At 42.1% G+C, this 23987-nt stretch overlaps 2 protein-coding genes across 3 annotated transcripts; both read right to left on the minus strand.

Moving 5' to 3' along the window:
• Positions 1–413: 413 nt before the first annotated feature.
• cfl1 (cofilin 1) lies at positions 414–11150 on the minus strand. Its single transcript, XM_058060491.1, has 4 exons — positions 10989–11150; positions 2559–2869; positions 2337–2413; positions 414–1383 (listed from the first exon to the last, which is right to left on the minus strand). The coding sequence occupies exons 1-4, from the start codon at positions 10989–10991 to the stop codon at positions 1271–1273; spliced, it is 504 nt and encodes a 167-aa protein (XP_057916474.1). The 5' UTR covers positions 10992–11150; the 3' UTR covers positions 414–1270.
• A 786-nt stretch (positions 11151–11936) lies between these two features.
• On the minus strand, positions 11937–23288 carry atl3 (atlastin 3). Of its 2 annotated transcripts, none has more exons than XM_058060467.1 (14): positions 23140–23288; positions 21247–21469; positions 19763–19897; positions 19589–19693; positions 19452–19502; positions 18188–18244; positions 18001–18093; positions 17658–17796; positions 17454–17581; positions 17330–17386; positions 17159–17230; positions 15202–15393; positions 14862–15101; positions 11937–13712 (listed from the first exon to the last, which is right to left on the minus strand). In XM_058060467.1, exons 2-14 carry the CDS (start codon positions 21448–21450, stop codon positions 13650–13652), a joined length of 1536 nt encoding a protein of 511 aa, XP_057916450.1. In that variant the 5' UTR covers positions 21451–21469; positions 23140–23288; the 3' UTR covers positions 11937–13649. The 2 variants fall into 2 exon arrangements, with proteins under 2 accessions (XP_057916450.1, XP_057916459.1); XM_058060476.1 differs by having other exon boundaries at positions 23149–23272.
• Between the last annotated feature and the right edge of the window lie 699 nt (positions 23289–23987).

Genomic DNA, 23987 nt, shown 5'->3' on the forward strand with positions numbered 1-23987 from the left:
ATCTATATAAAACATGTCCCTAGTTTAATTATAAAATATTAGCAAGATTTAATTTGATCTTTTCCTGATTTAATTTGTCCCGGTTGCGTTCTTTCTGCGCATGCTCAGATGTGACGTAACACGCAGCTCGAGACGTTCTTCAGTTGTAAAAATGGAGGCCAGCAATCGGCACTTTTGTTTTTGATTCAAACTAAATTATCTAAACTAAATAAAAAAAAATGGCAATATGGAGTTATTCCAACAAGTGGAAGAAAAAAATTAAGGAAGCCGGTATCACGTGATGTTGATGTTTACGCTTTACTGCGCATGCCCATTGACTATTCTGTTTGATTATGGCGTCACATGCAGACAGGAGATTGGAATATTGAAGTACATTTTCACACGTCCGAAAAAAAAGAGAGTAACAAAACAAGTCAGTAGTTTAGTGCTTTTTATTAGATAGGAGACGATACAAAACATCCACCATTCAATATTCAGTCTGAACTCTGACCCCTTGTCCTTCATTTACACGTCACTCTCAGTCAAGACCTTCAGAACGCCGACAATGTTGTTTGAATTATTAAAACGAGGAGATCCTGGTTTGAAAAGGTAAAGAGGAATGTGTGTGATAAACATCAAATGCCTTTCTTGTCTGAACGAGAAAAGGAAAAAAAAAAAGAGAAAAGAACAAGTCAAGTTTTGGAATTTTTGCATGTTGAAAAAAAAGAATATATTATATATTAAACCACGTTTTCCCAAGAGAATGTTTGATACGTCTTGTGCAATGAAGAATGAATTAGTTTCCACTAGACTGGCTTCAACTACAAGTTACACAACTTCACTAGAATGTTTGGAAAACTAAAAATTTGTCCATGCCCGTCTCCCGTCTTTGCGAGTGTTCACATGGAAAATGGCAAAAACAAAACAAAAACAAAAAAAAAAAACACCCGTGTTTTTGTCATCATCCTTCATTTTTATCTTGTGTGTGTGTTTGTTCATATTCTCTTAACTTGGAATGACAGTCTGTATATTTTTTTTTTTTGGAATTATGATTCACTTATTCAACTGTCACCGCACCCCCTCCCGTACCCGCCCCCGCAGTATCCCTCCCCCGAGAGTCCCACAAATGGTGCTGGTTCTGATATCTTAGGTCGCCCCTTCTCCCTTAAACCACACTGGAATGAACAGCTAAACCCCACAGATGTGTCTGACAGGCCCCCCCGATGAAGCCAGAGGGGAACAGGGTGAGGTGGTAGGGGGTGGGGGGTTTTTTTTGGGGGGGGGGCAATATTTATATAGGGCATCCCTCCAGGCTGACTACTGAATTGCCGCCGAGCTTTTCTGCCAGGGTGTGCCGGTCTTTCAGGTCTTCCAAACCGTTCACCTGCCACTCGTGCTTGATACCTGTGAAACGGGGGGGTCGGAGAATGGGGGGGTTATTATTATGGGGCAGATATGAGAGAATTATGACATCACAGCGATACATTCGGCAACATTACAAAGATAACGGATCATTTGAAAAAAAAGGAGCGTTGCAGCTTGTTGTCCAATAGAAATCCTCCAGCATCACGTGACAAACAGACAGCAGAGAGACAGCTATACTTGCCACCCGCCACTAGGGGGCAGCCCACCTGCATCTTAGTGTAAAAAATGGCCACCAAGTAGGTTTTGAGGAAGGGGATCATTTTACTCATTCATTCATCTACCGCTTATCCTCATGTTCGCGGGGGTGCTGGAGCCGATCCCAGCTGTCTTTGGACGAGAGGCGGGGTACCACCCTGGACTGGTGGCCAGCCAATCACAGGGCACATATAGACAAACAACCATTCACACTCACATTCGTACCTGTGGACAATTTGGAGTCGCTAACTAACCTAGCATGTTTTTGGAATGTGGGAGGAAACCGGAGAAAACTCCACACAGAGATGGTTGAGGGTGGAATTGAACTCGGGTCTCCGAGCTGTGAGGTCTGCGAGCTAACCACTCGCCCACCGTGCCGCCCTGGGATCGTTTTATTCATTCATTAATTTTCTACCGCTTATCCTCACGAGGGTCGCGAGGGGTGCTGGAGCCTATCCCAGCTGTCTTTGGACGAGAGGCGGGGTCCAGCCAATCACAGGGCACATATAGACAAACAACCATTCACACTCACATTCATACATATGGACAATTTGGAGTCGCTAACTAACCTAGCATGTTTTTGGAATGTGGGAGGAAACCGGAGAAAACTCCACACAGAGATGTCAGAGGGTGGAATTGAACTCGGGTCTCCTAGCTGTGAGGTCTCTGCGCTAACCACTAGACCACCGTGCAGCCTGGGCTAATTTGCATAAAATGTATAATTTAAAGCTTCCCACCTTCAAATTTTCTCTTGATAGCATCTTTAGAGCTGGCGTAGATCATCTTGCTCTTCAGGGGGGCGCATTCTGGAGCCCTGGGAAAAGGGGGTGCATCATCAGTTAATATGTTTTATGATTAAAGATGGCCGACATATATTTGACTCGTGTACTTTTAGTACACAAAGAGTACAAAGTATAAAAAAACCATGAGTGGAGATGAGGTGCAACAAAGTCCCTCACCAGAAGATGAAGACCAGCTCCTCCTTCTTGGTCTCTTTGGTCTCGTAGGTGGCGTCGTACAGGGCGTAGCGGCAGTCGTCGGCGGGCAGCATCTTGACAAAGTGCTGGTAGGGGTCCGTCACGGTGGTTCCCACTTCGCCCAGCAGGATCTCTTTGCCGTCGTCCAGCACGATGTTCCTGCGGTCTTGGCTCAGGCAGAAGAGGATGGCCTTCTTCCTCATCCTCTTCTCCTCCTCGTTGGCCTGCACCTTGCGCACCTTCATGTCGTTGAACACGGCAATCACCTCGTCCGTCACCTTCACACCGGAGGCCTGTCGGCACACGGGGAGGGAGACCTTCATTCACGGCGATGCTCAACTACGATCCTCCATGTCCACCATTTTGCTTTAGATTATTTCTCCACCGTCTCGGTCAAATTACCTCCAAAAATACTTGTCTGAACATTCAATCTTACATTGAAGGAGACGACAGCCACTGCAGCAAGTATCATATAGGTGACTATAGGGGTGTTATTTCCTGTCTAGAAAGCTCTAATAATGTTTAAAAACATTTTGAAGGTGGTAAATATGTTTTCTTTGTCTCCTTTTCACTTTTAATGTCTATTATATTGGCTAATATGAGTGTAAAGGTGATTATAGGGGTGTTATTTCATGTCTAGAGGTCTCCAAATAAAAACAACATATTTTGAAGGTGGTAAACAAGTTTTCTATGTCTTATTTTCACTAATAATGTTTATTATATTGGCTAATTATGAGTATAAAGGTGACTATAGGGGTGTTATTTCATATCTAGAGGTCTCCAATTAAAAACAACATATTTTGAAGGTGGTAAACAAGTTTTCTATGTCTTATTTTCACTAATAATGTTTATTATATTGGCTAATATGAGTGTAAAGGTGATTATAGGGGTGCTATTTCATGTCTAGAGGTCTCCAATTAAAAACAACATATTTTGAAGGTGGTAAACAAGTTTTCTATGTCTTATTTTCACTTATAATGTCTATTATATTGGCTAATATGAGTGTAAAGGTGACTGTAGGGGTGCTATGTCATGTCTAGAGGGCTCTAATGTTAAAAAACTTATTTTGAAGGTGGTAAACAAGTTTTCTAAGTATTATTTTCACTTATAATGTCTATTATATTGGCTAATGTGAGTTTAACAGGGAATGTAGGGGTGCTATTTCATGTCTAGAGGGCTCTGATTAAAAAAAAAACTTATTTTGAAGATGGTAAACAAGTTTTCTAAGTATTATTTTCACGTATAATGTCTATTATATTGGCTAATATGAGTGTAAAGGTGACTGTAGGGGTGCTATGTCATGTCTAGAGGGCTCTAATGTTAAAAAACTTATTTTGAAGGTGGTAAACAAGTTTTCTAAGTATTATTTTCACTTATAATGTCTATTATATTGGCTAATGTGAGTTTAACAGTGAATGTAGGGGTGCTATTTCATGTCTAGAGGGCTCCAATTAAAAAAAAACATTTTGAAGGTGCTAAACAAGTTTTTTATGTCTTATTTTCACTTCTAATGTGTATTATATTGGCTAATATGAGTGTATAGGTGACTATACATCCATTATTGGAGTCCCCCAGAGAAAAAATAACACCCCTACATTCACCTTTATACAATATAGTGGATATAATCAGAGAAAATAAGACATGTAAGAAGTAAGTAAGACCTGTGCTTGTGTGTGTCGCAATAAATGTGTTCATTAGCTGGATTAAAGTAGCCCGTGTTATTATTAGGATTATGAATATTGTTATGATGATGATGATGATATTATTGTGCCTGTTCTGAGATCGTTCAAAGCAGCAATAAAAAAATAATGTCCATCTGGTCTGATGCATGTGTTACTGGCGACACCTGGTGGCCAGTGTGGAATACTACATCGGCTTTTAGTGCCTTACGATGTATTTGTATTTTACTTCATTTTGAAACTTTTACACTTGAAAGGGTTGAATTTAGGCCAAATATGTAAAAATATAATTTTCCATAATAACAGTCAGCCTCTCCTTTTGAAATGAGAACATCTTGGAAGTCAAAGAGCGTCACGGATTAGGTTGCACTTCCAGGGTTCCTCTCACCGTGGATCAATAGTCATAGATACCTGCAGCGCTAGCCGTTTCTGGCTCGCATGCAAACAACTGCAATGTTCGCAGCAACCCCCCCCCCCCCACCTCCACCCCCACCCCAGAGAGGATGGCATGTGACTATCACAGTTCAGGAGGTCAGTGATAAATCAGGAAGAAAGTGCTGAGGTGTGGCCGAGACCAGCGCTTGGCCGCCCTGGATCATGGCTTCACGTAACGCGTGGCTTCAAGTAACGCTGTGTCCTGACTTCAAGTAACGCTTGGCTTCAAGTAACGCTGTGTCCTGACTTCAAGTATCACTGTGTCCTGGCTTCAAGTAACGCTGTGTCCTGGCTTCACGTAACGCGTGGCTTCAAGTAACGCTGTGTCCTGACTTCAAGTAACGCTGTGTCCTGACTTCAAGTATCACTGTGTCCTGGCTTCAAGTAACGCTGTGTCCTGGCTTCAAGTATCACTGTGTCCTGGCTTCAAGTAACGCTGTGTCCTGGCTTCAAGTATCACTGTGTCCTGACTTCAAGTAACGCTGTGTCCTGACTTCAAGTATCACTGTGTCCTGGCTTCAAGTAACGCTGTGTCCTGGCTTCAAGTATCACTGTGTCCTGACTTCAAGTAACGCTGTGTCCTGACTTCAAGTATCACTGTGTCCTAGCTTCAAGTAACGCTTGGCTTCAAGTAACGCTGTGTCCTGGCTTCAAGTATCACTGTGTCCTGACTTCAAGTAACGCTGTGTCCTGACTTCAAGTAACGCTGTGTCCTGGCTTCAAGTAACGCTTGGCTTCAAGTAACGCTGTGTCCTGGCTTCAAGTAACGCTGTGTCCTGACTTCAAGTAACGCTGTGTCCTTGGGTGGATGACTTCAAGTAACGCTGTGTCCTCGGGTGGATGGCTTCAAGTAACACTGTATCCTGACTTCAAGTATCACTGTGTCCTGACTTCAAGTATCACTGTGTCCTGACTTCAAGTATCACTGTGTCCTGACTTCAAGTATCACTGTGTCCTGACTTCAAGTAACGCTGTGTCCTGACTTCAAGTAACGCTGTGTCCTGGCTTCAAGTAACGCTGTGTCCTGACTTCAAGTAACGCTGTGTCCTGACTTCAACTAAGGCATGGCTTCAAGTAACACTGTCCTGACTTCAAGTAACGCTGTGTCCTGGGGTGGATGACCTCAAGTAACGCTGTGTCCTGACTTCAAGTATCACTGTGTCCTGACTTCAAGTAACGCTGTGTCCTGACTTCAAGTAACGCTGTGTCCTGACTTCAAGTAACGCTGTGTCCTGACTTCAAGTAACGCTGTGTCCTGACTTCAAGTAACGCTGTGTCCTGGCTTCACGTAACGCTTGGCTTCAAGTAACGCTGTGTCCTGGCTTCAAGTATCACTGTGTCCTGGCTTCAAGTAACACATGGCTTCAAGTAACACTGTGTCCTGACTTCAAGTATCACTGTGTCCTGGCTTCAAGTAAGGCATGGCTTCAAGTAACGCTGTCCTGACTTCAAGTAACGCAGAGCTTCAAGTAACGCTGTGTCCTGGCTTCACGTAACGCGTGGCTTCAAGTAACGCTGTGTCCTGGCTTCAAGTAACGCTGTGTCCTGACTTCAAGTAACGCTGTGTCCTGGCTTCAAGTAACGCTGTGTCCTGGCTTCAAGTAACGCTGTGTCCTGACTTCACGTAACGCTTGGCTTCAAGTAACGCTGTGTCCTGGCTTCAAGTAACGCTGTGTCCTGGCTTCAAGTAACGCTTGGCTTCAAGTAACGCTTGGCTTCAAGTAACGCTGTGTCCTGACTTCAAGTAACGCTGTCCTGACTTCAAGTAACGCTGTCCTGACTTCAAGTAACGCTGTCCTGACTTCAAGTAACGCTGTCCTGACTTCAAGTAACGCTGTCCTGACTTCAAGTATCACTGTGTCCTGACTTCAAGTAACGCTGTGTCCTGACTTCAAGTAACGCTGTGTCCTGACTTCAAGTAACGCTGTGTCCTGACTTCAAGTAACGCTGTGTCCTGACTTCAAGTAACGCTGTGTCCTGGCTTCACGTAACGCTTGGCTTCAAGTAACGCTGTGTCCTGGCTTCAAGTATCACTGTGTCCTGGCTTCAAGTAACACATGGCTTCAAGTAACACTGTGTCCTGACTTCAAGTATCACTGTGTCCTGACTTCAAGTAACGCAGAGCTTCAAGTAACGCTGTGTCCTGGCTTCAAGTAACGCTGTGTCCTGGCTTCAAGTAACGCTGTGTCCTGGGGTGGATGACTTCAAGTAACGCTGTGTCCTGGGGTGGATGACTTCAAGTATCACTGTGTCCTGGCTTCAAGTAACGCATGGCTTCAAGTAACGCTGTGTCTTGACTTCAAGTAACGCTGTGTCTTGACTTCAAGTAACGCTGTGTCCTGGGGTGGATGACTTCAAGTAACACGGTGTCCTGACTTCAAGTAACGCTGTGTCCTGGCTTCAAGTAATGCTGTGTGCTGGAGTGGATGGCTTCAAGTAACGCTGTGTCCTAACTTCAAGTAACGCTGTGTCCTGGAGTGGATGGCTTCAAGTAACGCTGTGTCCTGACTTCAAGTAACGCTGTGTCCTGGGGTGGATGACTTCAAGTAACGCTGTGTCCTAACTTCAAGTAACGCTGTGTCCTGGAGTGGATGGCTTCAAGTAACGCTGTGTCCTGACTTCAAGTAACGCTGTGTCCTGGGGTGGATGACTTCAAGTAACGCTGTGTCCTAACTTCAAGTAACGCTGTGTCCTGGAGTGGATGGCTTCAAGTAACGCTGTGTCCTGACTTCAAGTAACGCTGTGTGCTGGGGTGGATGACTTCAAGTAACGCTGTGTGCTGTGGGTAAACCACAACAGCTTAAATGTAAAAAAGGCGGCCATGACCAGGACTTGAAGTGAAACCCCATCTGACTGCATGTGATGTTTCCACAGATCCACAGTAGGACTGTGGGAAAAAAAAAGTCAGTGAGTGGGCAGGGAGGGGCATCGCCCTGCACATGAAATAAATACTTAGTGCAAAGCCGAGGAAGGCGAAGGTGGCGGTCGGAATGCATCCCCGCTTGAACCCGTACATGTTTACATGTCTTCCACGGCTCCCCCCGTGTTGCGCCCACACTCGTGCACGCGTCCTAATTGTTGGAGTTGCAGCCGTGCTTCCGGTTGTTGCTCGCCGCCGGTGACCGTGCGGCGCTGTGCAGGGTTCACGCACACGCCACAATGGCGCTACTGTCGTGTCACCGACAGGTCACATCTGCTCCATCAGGTCGCCCACTCTGCGGGGCTGTCTGCTGACTTTCTTTAAGCCAATTCATCACAGCCAAATGCAATCTCATGAGGGGGCGGGGGCGGGAGGGGGGGGGGGGTAGAGAGAGAGAGAGCGAGAGAGAGCAGAGTGGAAGAGAAACGTCAATGTGTCAATGGGGGAGGGTAAAGAAAATGGACAAAGGAAAAGGAAACGGGGCAGGAAGGACAAGAAAAGGTCTCCCGACATTGCCGTGACGCCATGTTTGCTTTGGGCGTGAAGTGGGGATGAACCACGCGGCGGTGCCGGCGTGTGTAATCATTAACCAGCACGCAACCCCCGTCCGCCACGTCTCCCACCCGTTTGTACTCGTCAAAACGCCCTCCATTAACGCCACCTTTGCACCCTTTCAGCGTGTCTGAAAAGCAGCAGGAAGAAGCAAAGTTTCCCTTTCTGTGTTTCACATCCTGATACTATTTATTCCGCTGCTAATAAAGAAAACAAATATTTGTAATAACAGAGTATTTCACACTTAATAGTCACAACTTCACCGCTTCAGCCTGCACTGTATATTACTATACGGCTAAATGGAGAAATAACCCGCCATGGGGCCAAAGAAAGATGTTCAAAATAAACGCAACTGAATGAAACGGTTCTAGAAAATTATTATTATGTCCATAGGTATGAATGTGAGTGTGAATGGTTGTTTGTCTATATGTGCACTGTGATTGGCTGCCCACCAGTCCAGGGTGGACCCTGCCTCTCGCCCCGAAAACAGCTGGGATAGGCTCCAGCATACCCCCTGCAAACCTAATGGGGATAAGCGATATAAAAAATGGATGTATGGATGAATTTATGGGAAAAATTCCCTGGGTTTTCATACGTTTGTGCTTTTGTCCGACTTTTCGGAAGGAATTGGGAATATTTAGTTAGCTATAACTTTATTTAACCTTTATTTAAATTTAATTTCCCGCAAATTGACACTGAACAATATTAGGGTCAACATGTTTTGAGACCAATTAAACCACTAATATTATAATAAATAATAATATATTATCTTAAATTTTTCTTTTAATATGTCATCTTCCACATTTGCAGCATTTCTTGAAATGCTGCCTTATTAAAGAGCCATGACTTTGTGAATGTTTGCATCCACTAAATGGAACAAAATCTTGATGTGTAGTTTTTTTCCCGGGTGGGAAAAAGTTTATTTTCATTTAGTAATTAATCATCAATACATGATTTATTAATTATCACATGGCAGGGTATTTTATTTTTAGAAGGGAACAAGAAATCTTGTCACGTAATTTAGTACATTAAGTTCCATACTGTAACTTTAATCCTCATATTGATTTCCTAAAAATATCGCGCAGAGATACAGTTCCGTGTTTTGATCAATTTCCTGTCAGGCCCTATTAATCTATTATTAAATTATTAAACGTGTACAGTGCGGAGGAGAGGTCTCAGAGGGTTAGCGCTAAGTGGCTAACTGTTGCTGTTTGCAAATCAAGTGCGCTTTTATTACACGGAAACAACTCTGAAGCCGCACGTTAACTGACCTTGTAAATGTGTTTGACGATCTATGAAGAAAAGTCATCACCCCATCACCCCCCCCCATCACCCCCCCCCCCCCCCCCCCCCCACCACCACCACCAACACCACCACCACACAAGGCCGTTTTTGTTTTCCGGCAGCTGCAATCCAGCCGCCATGCCTTGATTTCCATTCTAATCTTATCTAATCTCTTACCTCCTTGCATGGAGGAGGCAAGGTTCAAACCCCAGATGCACTTTTTTTACAGCCTCATATTTGAATTCCAAGGAATAGATCCAGAGCGGATCTAAAAAAAAGCCCCTAGAAGTGATTTAAATAATATTATGTGCATAATATAAAAATTCCCAGTGCAGCTTTATGATGCAGAAAGTGCAGCGTAATTCCTCTCTGCTGTTGCCGTGACGTGCAAAAAAAAAAAAAAAAAAAAAAAAAAAAAAAGGCAGGCAGGGCCACAAATGAGATGCGCAACAAAAGAAGAAGAAGATGCAGCAGGCAGCAGCCATGCACCGAGGATCCGGACACGGCGGCCCCGTTAGCTTTTCCTCCACTAGCGGATGCAACTCCTGCCTCACCGGGGAGGAGGGGGTGGGTTACATAACGTTAATAACTCGGTTCATGTTAGACCTGACCCAAAATACGTGGCAAAAACCTCACATGACAAGTGGAGACCGGCGTGACTACACCGAAAAAAGGTGCCTTTGTTATCACTGGGCTCCATTGTGGACAAGAAGATGCACCAAATTCAGGGTGGGGCCGTGAATGCAGCACATGTGTCCGTTAGCTTCCTATATAAGGCAATAAGTATCATTACAAGCATTTCTTGGTACAAAACACCCATTATCATAATTCTGCTAAATTTGTACCAATATAAATATTTTGCTCAAAAATTTCCGAAGTGAAGGTGTGAAATAGCGTCAAAAGGAGACAAAGAAGAGTAGAAAAAAAATCACAGCTAACGCAGCCATAATGGATGTCATTTTCTGTGTCGGCAAGCTAGCTGGTTAAGCTAGGCTAAGCTAGGCTAACAATACCGTTAGCTACGTAGCCCCGAGGCGGACGCTGCACCTGCCAGCCGACACTCTTATTTAAGTGCGAACAACGGCGAAGTATGCGGGGGGAAATAACGGAAACACGACGCTTGGACACGGATAAGGAAGCATAGTCATGACAACGGAGCGAATTTTTTTTTTTCCAAGTCATTTTTTTAACAAAGACGCACATAAAAGCCGCCGTTGTATGTGGGCGAATAGCGAAAATGAACGAAATGGCGCCAGTCGTTCAGGCCGTGTTCGAACTGGACGTCGATTATTATTATTTTTTTTAAATCTCTAATTATAACGGAACATATAATGAATGAAAAACGGCATTTATAAAACAGGTTGTGTTGGAAGAAGTGGAGATGGAGGACTAGCTAACACAGGCTGATCTATGTATGGGCACTATAGACGGCTATTATGTTGAAAAAAGGGGGACACGTTGAAACAGAAATATGCCAAAAAGATGTAAACCTAGGTTTTGTTGACTAAAAAAGCCCGTTGAATGCAGTACAAAAGGACATACCATTGTTGTAGCTGTGAGTTGGTCAGCGTCTGGACACAAATTGAATGGGCACACTGATGATGAATACTTTGCTCTCTCTCTCTCACCCGCTCTGTGGATACGTCACGCGAACGCGCGTGTCATGTGCACGCGCCTACTGTGCAGTGTACGAGGAACGTGCACGAGTGGGAGCGCGCCCTTGAGGTTTTTATTTTTTTTTTATTTTTTATAGAAAACCGCTAATGTTTACTTTGTTACATTATACGAGTCCATAAACTGAGTGTTTAGTTGTAAACAGAAATGATTGTTTTTATTTGACTTGCTCGAATTAATTTATATTCTTTGTTGGTTGACAAATAAAAACGATAGTCTACTTATTTTCTGTTGCTTCACCAATAAATATTTTTTCTAATTAACACACCACAATACTAATAAAAAAATAGCACATAATTAGCTATATAAGCATTTTAAATATTGCTTTGCTTTGTTTCCGCTATCATTTTCTGCTTTTCATGCCTGGACCAACATGGCTGCCAAAATACGTGTAATTTTCCCAACGCGCTTCCCTGTTAACTGTTAAAGTACGGCAAAGATGGGCTTAACCAAATCGACTAGCTAGCTGCATTACAGTGAATAAAACAGACACAATCCAGTGGAAAGGAGGCGTTAATTTGACCACCATCCATCCCTATCCATCCCTTTCCCTCTTTCCCTCTCTCCCTCTCTGCGGGCTGTGTTGAACTCACTTCCAAATAAGGAAGTGAACGTTGGTCAGTGCACGCGCTTTGCTCGGCGCGCGAGGAGGGGTCGGGCCTCGCGACGCTCATTGCCATATAAGGAAAGAAGGAACACCAAAAAATGGCCATGGCGGACATTTTTACGGCGTCGCGCTGCGGGGAGAGGAAAAAGACAACACAGACACACACGTATTAAGAGAGGGCGGCCATAGACGAGAGGCATCATGGGATGTTTTGTTCGAACGGCGGAAAACGAAAGGATAACGACGATGACTCGACATTTCTTTTCCAGCCTTTTAAAAAGGGACAAGCGTGCCACCGTGAGGGCAAGCCGGAGTCAAGATGGCCACTTCAGAAAAGAAACGTCATGGCGACCTACATTCCATTAAAGGGGAAACACAAAGCACTCTTTTCGACACAAATAACAACACACTACTAATAATGTCTGTTGTATTTCTCTACTCGACACTAAAATGATTAAGTTTGTAACAGAAGCATTAGCTCATTGTTCGCTTTGTGGAGACCACGCCCTCAACATACCGTGCATGTTTTATATATGTTAAGAATGCTAAGGACCCTCGTTGTTTTGTATTTGTCAATGCAAGCTTCACTGACTAATACATTAAAGCGTAAACAATGTGTTCAATGGTACAAAGACGCTTTACATTACAGTGCTGCTGCTTTAAGGCTCTTTTATAAAAACCCTTAGCGGCAGAAGCGCTGCAGTCAAAGATCGTCTATGTACAGAAGTGCTCTGCTGCTGCAAATATTCTCTATACAGGAGCACTGCTGTTTTTAAGAATGTAGTACAAAAACAGTAGTCAAAGATCCTCTTTACACTTAACGGCTATTAAAGACAGACAGCAGGAATAGTCAAAAACCGTCAAGGCTGCTTTTAAGGACCTAATGCAACAATCATTTCGACGGGAACGTTCCACTATTTTTGGGAATCTCCTCATCACACAGTTGCATTTGACCAAATCGATAGAATAAAAAACAAAGACATGTCAGTGGAAAAAGTTGGGAATCGTCCAAGTGTTTATTCCATGACAACCATCTCTGCTGTCGATGTTTGCGTTCAACACTTCTAGCGGTGCAGTGTTGCTAACGGTTTTTACTGCCAATCCTGAGACTGTTGCATGCAAAACGACTACAGGTCGAAATCTGCAGTCACAATATTATGCATGGAGACCAACCAACAGAGAGTAATAGAATTCAAAAAGAGGCCGCCAACCAAAAACGCCAAGATAAGTCTTTGGATGCTATTTGATGATTTGCGTTATATAAGGAACATTAATCAATATAATCTTTGGGGTTGTAAACACGTTCCTATAAATAACGGATCTAAAAAGACAATCTAGTGTTTTGTAAGTAACGTGTTCCCGTCGAGGGAATGGTCAACAAAGACTTTGGAGTACACGACTATATTCTCATGTGGTTTCTCCAACCTGGAGACAGAAAGTGCATAATGTTCTCCTTGCTACGACAATGCGAATCAACGTGTAGAAAATGACAGGGAATGTTAAATCTCACAAGAGTGGAATGCTTTAAGGCACAAAGTCAAAAAAAAAAAAAAAAAAAGAGCCGCTGAGGAATATCTCCCACGTTATTCGCTTTAAAGCAAGCATGTTTTGGTATTGGCTAAGATTTTTGCATCCCAAAAGAAACCGTCTTCGGTAATTAAAAGCTAAATGAACACTTCTCCCGGCTCGTAACGTGGCGGTGTCACCAAAATAGTCCTGTAGTAATAAGACCTCGCTCCCGTGCACATATAGACAGATGCTGGCTTTTTTTGGGAACATCTTTCCGTTGTGTCCGTGTGTGTGTGTGTGCTTGTTGAGCTGCATGTCGCGTGTGGAATGATAAGGCTTTTAGTGCTGACTGTGGGCTCCTTTGCTGGGCTGTGGTGTGCTGAGGTCCAGATCACGAAGCCCCGCAGGTCCGTCTAACTGGATTTCTTCACGTGAGGGACGCTCTGCCCTTTGGACTTGTTCAACACCACGGTGGCCTGAGGACAGAAAGAGCCAAAATGTGAAAAAAGCTTCCAAGGTTTGTGGTGTCCTCATATTGTGAGAAACCTCTCTTCGAACCCTTTTTGGTTTGTATAAAAAAAGGTTGCGTAACTCCGTATGGCGTGATTTTACCAAGATCTTCGCGTTCATGAAAGTCACTGTTGTTGTGCCCCTGGGCAAGACACTTCCACCACCTTGCCTCCACATCTATCTACAGATATAGATGACCACCAGTGTGTGACTGAATAATGGATTCACTTCGGATACCTTGCTATAAATATAACCCATTAATGTTATCACAATATTCAAAATTAAAATGTGTTCCCAGATCAAATTGAATTGGAATAAAAAAATGTAAATATTTGTGTATTTATTTTAACCCTCCAAATGCCAATTTGATTTAATGACGTCACTGTTTTTGTTATTTTTTTCTTCCATATAATAACATTTTGATGCTTTCATAAGTCCCACAGACCTCCATCACAAGCACCATTCTTCATAACAGAAACACGCATTTCCTCATTTCAGGGTTTCATTTTGTTTCAAATGAGTACAATTTGTCATTTTTACTGTTTAAAATGAGAGTGGACATCAAGTAGTGACATATTTAAAAACATATTTTATCTGCTGTTCATTGTGATGGTGGTAATGACTTCCTGTAGATGTGCTCTAAATAGTAAATATGTCAAATTGGACAAAATGAAACCCTGAAATTAGAGGGTGTTTATGACTCAGCACAAACGGTGACATCATTGAAGCAAATGGGCATTTAGAGGGTTAAAATAATACCAACATGGAGAGGTTTGATATTTTTTTTAGTATAACTGAAGTTATTGTGAGATCTAAAAGTGGAGAAAAATAATAATTTGTGCTGTTTTTTTTATCAGTTTTAGTAGTCGAGTAAAAGGATGAGAAACACCACCACCACTGTTGCAAGGTCTCAAATGATGATGATGATAACAGGCTCTGAAAACACACACCCAGGATGCAACCTCCCAATGCAGCAGGAAATCCACCATTAGCGTGAATTCTGGATAACAGCATTAGCACCATCTAGTGGCTAAAATGTGGAATTACACCATAATGACTTCAACTCTTTTCTAGGGACGTCACTCCACTGCGATAATCCACAGCTTCAGCCTCACCTGCTCCAAGACGACGCCGGCGGCCTGGTCGATGGCGCCGCCCACATGCTGGTAGCGGCCGGTGTAGCGAATGAAGCCCCAGGTCAGCATGGCCATCATGACCACGCCCAGAACGCAGTCGCACACCAGGGCGAAGGTGGTCAGGCCGATGAAGAACAGCACACCCGACAACACGTAGAGGAAGCACACCAGCACGAAGAGCACCGCTGGCGTGCGGAAGGCGCTGAACAGGTTCTTGGACTTGTGGGGGGGGGGGGGGGGGGGGGGGGGGGGCAAACAAAATGTTTTTTAAACATGCATTTTCTCGTCAGTATAAACAATACAGAGCGGCGTCTCTCACCTCGTTGTGCTTGGCAAACGACTCCCACATTTCCTCCAGCTCCTTCTCCAGCTGGGCTTGGTAGCGGTCACAGAACTCCTGGCCGCCCATCTTCTTGGTGGAGGAGAAGCTGTGGAGAGCCTCCTTGAAGAAGAAGTGATGCTTCTCCTCCAGGGATTCCGGAGCCACGTAGGGCAGGTCTCCGCCACACATCTGGCGGGAAGCAAAGAGTAGCACACAAAAGTGAATGTTTGTTTGTTAGCGAGCTGTTCACATCACAGGAAGGAAAATGGAGCGCTTGATTTGCTCACCTGCACATTAAGGGTAATCTCACCTTATTGGGAGGGTTTTATTTTAATTATCGGTGATCAGAGCTTATTTTAATGTTATTAGATTTATCATTATTACATTATAATAACTACTGGTACACCCTTAAAATGAAGTATTTGTACAAAAGTCATTTAGGAGCACTTAATATACTTAATACTTAATATAAATATGGTAAATCATAGATAGACTTCCTTTATTGTCATTAACACAGCTGTGAAATTGCCGATGAAATGTCGTTGCCTGGCTCCAGTATAATACCAGAGACAAAAGAAGATAAATAATAATAAATTATAATAATAATAATAATAATGTTGAGAATAGATGACAAATATGAACAACAATGTAAAGCATAAACAGTAATTTGTACAAATAATCTAAATAATTTTGAATAAATAATAAGCACGCAGACCTCACAGCTAGGAGACCAGGGTTCAATTCCACCCTCGGGCATCTCTGCGTGGAGTTTGCATGTTCTCCCCGTGCATGCGTGGGTTTTCTCCGGGTACTCCGGTTTCCTCCCACATTCCAAAAACATGCTAGGTTAATTAGCCACTCCAAATTGTCCATAGGTATGAATGTGAGTGTGAATGGTTGTTTGTCTATATGTGCCCTGTGATTGGCTGGCGATCAGTCTAGAGCAGGGGTCGGCAACCTTTACTATGAAAAGAGCCATTTCACCCACTTGCCCACTAAAGAAAAATAGCCTGGAGCCGCAAAACGTTGTATGTTTAAAACAACATTGGAGGGAAAAAAAAAAAAGACGAGTTGGAGTACTCTTGCTAGTACTGGAGATAAACTTTTGTTTTTAAATGAGCTCTAATTTATTTTTTAGAATCGTCAAATAACTCATTAATAATAATTAATAACTCAAATAACTCAAAGTATTACTCATTTCCCTTCATGTTAACCTGTCAGAGAGAACTGGATAGCATCCTGTCTGCTCATTCAGTCACCAGTCAGAACTCAGTCAGGATGCATTCATGGTCTCACACAAAGTTGGATTTTTGTAAACTCATAACAAAGACGTGCATTTTCACCACACGGGTGCTAAAAAATATTCAAGCATTGCAAAGGGAGCCGCAACAAAGAGGCTGGAGAGCCACATGCGGCTCTGGAGCCGCGGGTTGCTGACCCCTGGTCTAGGGTGTACCCCGCCTTACGCCCGAAGACAGCTGGGATAGGCTCCAGCACCCCCCGCGACCCTCGTGAGGAAAAAGCGGTAGAAAATGAATGAATGAATAAATAATAATCATAACAATTTTTAATCATTAGTGCGGACTAGCTTTGGCTTTTATAGCGGCACGCCAAGCAAGCACGCAGTTTGGACGTATTTGGAACTCGAAACTCATCGCCAACGCAGCGAGCGGCGTGCTCACATACAGTCTTCCACGGTTTTGATTGGCTGTCATATTCGGGCGTATAACGTGTATGATGGTGCAGGCTTGTTAATAGTGGATGTTGGGAATCTAACATAACGTAAATTTATATAATATGTTTACTGTGGCCGCCGCTTTTATTTACCCTTTAAGAAATCTCCAATAGCTGTGTGGCTTGGCGATAATCGGGCCCGTGGTCGTCTCTCGTGTGTGTGTGTGTGTGTGTGACCCCCGTTAAGATTCGACTATGAGCCCAACCCCCGAGAACCAACCTTCTCCATGTTCTTGTAATACTGATCCTTGCTTGCCGCCACGGCTGCCAGGTTGTTGGCCTCTGCTGTCGCCTTGCGAGACACACAATCACATTTATAATATTAACATTAACATAAAATAACATTTATAATATTCCAAAGAAAAACTCTTGCGGATACTCCGGCACATACCATGAGCATACTCTTGGGCTCGGGCAGGTCTTCTCCCTGGTAGATCTTGATGTAAGCCTGACGGCAGACATTTCACATGTGACGAGCTGCTTTTCAAACCGTGAGCGGCGAGGGGGGGCGTTACCTTGAAAAACTCCAGCAGGCCCCGGCAGGTGACTTTATTGCCGTTTATTTCCTTCACGGCCAGGTTGTCGGGATACAGCAGGTTTGGGATCAGCACCTTCAGTTGCTCCTTGAACTCGGGCGCCACGGCTGACGGAAATGAGCGTTATTATGATGCGCGTGGCGTGGGACGGCGCCCGAAGGCGGGGGGGGGGGGGGAGCTCACCGCTGAGTTGTCCCTGGAAAGACGGGCTGGTGGCGACCTTCAAGCCCGGGTGGGGCAGCAGGAAGCAGGAGATGTTGGTGAAGCAGGAGTGGATGTGCTCCCTCACCGTTTGCAGCTCCTCGTGTTGCTGCTCCTTCACCTTTAAAAAGGTTCACGTCTCAACAAGAATCGGATCTCAACCGACAACCAATGAATCAAATATGCGCGTCTGTCCCGACGCCTGGTGTGCCGCTTCCGAACAGGAGCACACTTGCGTAGGGATGGAGTATTTTCCAGTCTGTTTCGGAATCATTGCGACATACTTGCATCGGAAAACATTCCATTCCGAACAGTACTGACGTACCTGGAGCCGTTTATCCAGGAATTCATTGCCTCCGATGAAGCCGTACGTGTACTCATAGGGAAAGCTCCAATCACGGATCAGGAACATCAAGGACTGCAGAGTTGGGAGAAAAAGGGAACAATTGTTTATCCAAAAACAGAAAAAACAGAAAAACCCAAATGTTCTTCTTTGCGGGGAACCATTTTACCTGAAAGGGCTTCAGGAAGATTTCATCCAAGGCGAGGCGTCCGTACTCCGTGAAGAGCTGTGAAGATGATACATACGGTAAATATAAATAATACAAATACTTCACTGCTATAATATCTTTAAAGGTATAGTATCTAACATACCACAGAAGTACAGATTTACTACCAATTTAAATCACATGGCCTCCTGTCTAAACCACAGAGGTCCAAACTGCGGTCATACCGGGGTGGGGGGACATTTACAACCCATTTTTTATTGCCCCCGCCATTTTTTTAACACTTAACACTGAAAACAACAGCAGCAAAAATGGGGGCAAAAAAGCAACGATTTGACAAAAATGAAAAAAAAAAAAAACAGTCATAATAAGTCATAATATTAAGAGAAAACGAAGAAATGAAAAAGTATAATTTTACAATATGAAAGTCAAAATATTATGAGAGTGAAGATTGGCCCTCAGCACATTTTAATATAAAATTAAACAAGAAAACTTATTTTTAAAAAAAGCCCCAAAATAATTAATTTCATTTTTACAAATTTAAAAATATTATTATAATTAATATTATTTTCTTATTAGGAAAATAAAATCATAATAGTATTATAGTAATATTATAGTAATATTTTTCAACAGTAAACAAACAATAAAGCTGCAATTTGAGGGAAATTATGTATAGTTCAAGTATAGTTTAAAGTAGAACTGTAGAATAATACAGTCCAAATATTATCCGCAGGCCCCCTAAAATGTTCGTAAGCCCTTCTAAATAATTTGATATTGTTTATTGATTTTTTATTGATTTTTTTTTTTCAAACAAAATCTCTGATAAATTTCATATAATAGAGCAAAAGCAGGCTAATAAGCAAGCCAATAAGCAGGCTAATACTAGCCTACTACTAAAAATAAGAATAATGATGATAGTAATAATAATAGGCTAATGAATAATATAATAATGATTATTATATCATTGATCACCGTACACTGGTTTTGCAGTGTAGATTGTGTGTACTTGTGTACATTTAATGGTGGCCTAAAATAATTGAGTATGTCTACTAAATCTGTCCAAAAGTGGGAAAAAGTTATATCCCGGTTCTTGTTCCTTATTTGTTTTTTGTATTTTTTTTGAATGTCTACTACATTCATTCATATACTGTGCATCTCCAGGGCAGGTTTTGCAAATATTACAGTATTTTCCCTTGAAAAGAGTGTACTGACTTTTGTGATCCGCCAAAAAGACGAACAGGAAAGGTTGCAAGAAGCAACAGGAACAGACCTGCAGCTGCTGCAGATCGTCTTCTTGGATGTTCTGAGATAAATTGTAGATCTACAAACACAGACCAAGTAAGACTTGTCATCATTCGGTTTAGTACGTGATGACCTATGACCTGCGTATGCACGATGTCACGGCACCTGAACGGAGCTGGTCATGGTGCTGAGGGCGAAGATGGTGGCACAGTCTTTGACCGTGGACTGGTTGTCAAACGCTCCCTGGGTGTCCATCAGCACCACCGCCACCTGGAGGAGGACACGCAGGAACAATTCTTGTAAAATGGCTGCCGTTATTGTCATGTTGTGTATGAATACCTCTGTTCCGTCGCTCTTTTGGATGGGGAAGACCTCGCTCCAAATCTGGATGCCCGTCGTCTCCGGCTCCGAACCGCCTCTCCAAGAAAATCCAGTGAGCGGCTCGTCATCCTGACCCAGCCAGTTCCTGTCGTCCTGCAGGAGCACGATGACGAGGACGTACGGTGAAGCGACATGAATAATCTGCAGTCACTCGGATCACGGTCTACTTCAAGTACGTCACGTTTATCCGTGAGCAACTCAAACACGATCCCTTCCTCCGGGTGTCAGCAATTACACTTGGCGTTTATCCGTCCCAAACATCAGCGTGGAGGACACCCGATGGTCTCCAATGGTCTCAACCTGGCACCCACATTTCCAATAAACTTCATTTAAATTTGTATTTCAGTCATTTTTTTTTAATTTATATTTTTTATTTAATTCATTTACATTTCTATTGAAGTTACTTTTCGGCTTTTTAATTTTTTTTATTTAAGTCATTTTTATTTTATTTTACATTTTCATTTAAGTCTTATTATTTTCTACCTTTTTATTTAAGTTCTTTGTATTTGTATTATTTATGTAATATTGTTCTACCTTTTTATTTAAGTTCTTTGTATTTGTATTATTTATGTAATATTGTTATCGTCTCATGGCACATTCTAAAACTAGAATTTAACAAGAATTTTTTTTTAAAAACTGAAAAATGTGTGGTAATTTCATAAGAATAAAATCAAAATGTCACAGGAATTTTTTTTTTAAATTAAACAACACAACAAATAAAGTTGGAACTTTTGGAAAATGAGGTTCTGATGCACCGGAACAAAGTACAAATATTAATATATTATATATATTAATAATATTATATATATTAATAAATAAATTCATAAAAACAACTGTAACTTTCTGAAATAAAATAAAAATATCAAGAGAAAGTTAAATTCAACAAGAAAAAAATTATTTTAAAATTATTTTAATTTTAAAAAATAAAAAAAAAATAAAAAAATAAAAATAAACTAAAATATCAATCTATATGAATAATGTCTATGGTAACATGAAATATATACCGTATACCAAGGAGGAAGATGACTGAAATGTTCAATTCAAAATACGTGATCCATACATCGTATGTTAAATACTTTCATGGACTTGCTGCCTGAATGGATCGGCGAGCCCCCAGTTGGGGTCATTTCCGACACGATGGCGTATCCCCATTCATGTAAGGATTGAGGCGACTCAACAGGTCCGATGACGCAAAGCCGACGCGGCGGTAATTGCTGCGAGAGTCGCACACAATAAGAGAAAGTGACGATGCTGACAGCCAAACAATTTCTGTTCAGCAAACTCGTCAGTTGACATGTTGCAGCAGGGAGAGGCACCCAAGCAACGTGCCTGCAGCTTTTGTTGCCTTTTTGATTCTTATCCCAACAACGTGCGTCTTCTCCGCCGTTCCGTGCTCCCTCCCCCGAAATGCCACCCCGTACCCGCGTGAGAGCGTGGCTCACCTTTCTGTGCATGTAGCGCAGCATGAAATCAAGCAGGAAGCTCTTGCCCTTCCTGAAGGCCCCGGCCACCGACAGAACCACCACGTGCTTGTCCCGGACCTCGGGGGCCAACAGGACGCGTGCCAACGCCTCCTCGTTCAGCGTGAAGGAGTGCTCCTCCTTGCACACCGTCACGATCTGAACTGGACCCGGCTCGCTGCCCATTGTTCCCAGCTACTGGTCCCTGTGGGAGACACACACACGTCAAACATCTGTCAATCAAAACACATCAGAAGCACCTGACATTCTGTGCAGACATCTTTTTTTAGGCGCCAAAAAGAAAAAATGGACACCGACACAAAACTGCTCATTAGTTATAGACAAGTGAATTTCCATGAAATAGCATTCAATATTAACTAATTGAATATTTTCGTAGTTAGAGCACAGAAAAGCTGTGGATGACCAATTTTTGACGATTATTAGAGCTCTCTAGACATGACATAACACCCCTATAGTAACATTTACACTCCTATCACCCCATATAACAAATATAAATCAGTATGCGGATCAAAAGTGGTCGCTGTGGCGACTCCGTAATCAGGAAAAAAATGAAAATAATTTAAGGCATAAGGCTCGTCTCAATAAAACGTGCACATATAATTGAATGAATTTCCATGAAATCGGATTCAACATTAATCATTTTTTTGTTTTCGTAGTTTTTCGTGGTTAGAGCACTGAAAAGCTGTGGAGGACAATTGTTGACCATTTTTAGAGACCCTCTAGACATGACATAACACCCCTATAGTCACATATACATTCCTATCACCCTATATGACAAACATAAATTAGTATGCGGATCAAAAGTGGTCGCTATGGCGACTCCCGTAATCAGGAAAAAACTGAAAGAAACAAACAAATCACGGATAACGAGTAATTTAACACATAAGTGAGACTTCTATACTATTTATATATTTATTGCTGCTCCGACGTCAACAAAAACTAAGCGTAAAACGTAACATGTAACCTCAATTGCTAGTCACATACAGTGCCCGCAGGACATGCTGGGCAGTCCTGTGACAACAACAACAACAATAATACGAACTGTGAATGAAAACATTGTATGTGAAGGTTTACTCCCCCACATGTTTTATACCATCAAGCAAAAACGCGACAAACACGGCGCAAGTTGGGAGAGCTACCCAGCATGCCTTGCGGCAGGGACTATATGGGTGTAATTTTGCCATGGGTGTTGTCACGTGTTGTGTTGGTTTTGATATCAGCTACAGATTGGATAAATAAACTCAATACCAAGGCGGACATGGTAAACTTTGACTTTTACAGTTTGCTCAATTGATTGGACGTCCATTAAAAAAAAAAAAGCTCCTTTGTTGTTATGGAGGAAGCCATCTCCCACGATGACTAAGAAGACAAGGGCGCTCACTGTGTCTTCTGCGGTTATTCATCTCATGTTTTAGTCCCGTCTCTCACCAAAAGGGTGAACCGGCCAAGGGTGGGGCGCTCGGAGGTAGCATGCCAAACATTGCTCCGCACTGAATGCGTCGGATCTGCACTACACTGCAATGACAACTTGCCTCTTTCATGAAGAAAGCCAAGGACGGAATACGTTAGTATGCTAATAATGATATGTCAATAAGCTAATATGTACTTCTTGTTGTAATAAACACGAATTTGGTGTCAACTGACATCTGTAGTCAAAAGAAATACAGCTCAACAAGTGTTAGCTAAAACGCTTCTAATACAACAACTACCTAGCGTTGTCTAAAATCGCCATTTATTCAACAACAACAAGTTAAGCTAACATTTAGCCGTCTTAGCATTAAACCCACACAACAATTTTACACAACTAGCAGCGTTTACAACAATCAAAAGAATGTTAAAAGAAAACCACTTTACCTCGTTTACCTCGTTTTCTCTTCACCTGCGAAGCCTTTTGTGACCGTTAAAAGCCTCCAAACGCCGTCGACAGAAGCTAGCTAAAAGAACCGAAGAAAAAAGGCAAACCGAACTTTTTCCCGCCCCCCCTTCTCCCCTAGAGTGACATGAAAACAACCATGTCAACTTCTTCCAAGAGCTAATCGCACCACACTTCCGCTTTAAATCCGCGCAACGACCCCTGGGAAATGGGGTTTGAATGTGCGTTCTCATACGGTGGCTTCACTCAGAGTAAGACTACAATACCCGTCACGCTGCTAAACGTCTGGTGATATGTGGGGAATGTAGTTATTGACGCCTGAAGGGGAATTTACGGCTTTTTCTGTGAATCACATAATCGTCATGTGTTTTGGTTTTACGGAAAAGGATTAAGGACATATAAAGGGCTTTTTTTGTACAACATAAATGGCTGAGGGCTTATATAAATATAAATATAAATATAAATATAAATATAAATATAAATATAAATATAAATATAAATATAAATATAAATATAAATATAAATATAAATAATACATAAAAATAATACATAAAAAATAAATACAAATAATAAAATATATAAAAATTCTTTTTAATATTCTAACTATAGAATGTATTTAAAACTCAAAGACACATTGACAATATGACTGAGGTCTTTCATAAATATATAAATAATAAATAAATATATATATATATACAAATATAAATAAAAATAATAAAATAAAAAATACATAAAAAAATAAAAAAAATAATAAATAAAATATATAAAAATTCTTTTTAATATTCTAACTATAGAATGTATTTAAAACTCAAAAACACATTGACAATGT

The sequence above is a fragment of the Doryrhamphus excisus genome, chromosome 2 (genome assembly GCF_030265055.1).
Source record: "Doryrhamphus excisus isolate RoL2022-K1 chromosome 2, RoL_Dexc_1.0, whole genome shotgun sequence".
In the NCBI taxonomy this organism is placed as follows: Eukaryota; Metazoa; Chordata; class Actinopteri; order Syngnathiformes; family Syngnathidae; genus Doryrhamphus; species Doryrhamphus excisus.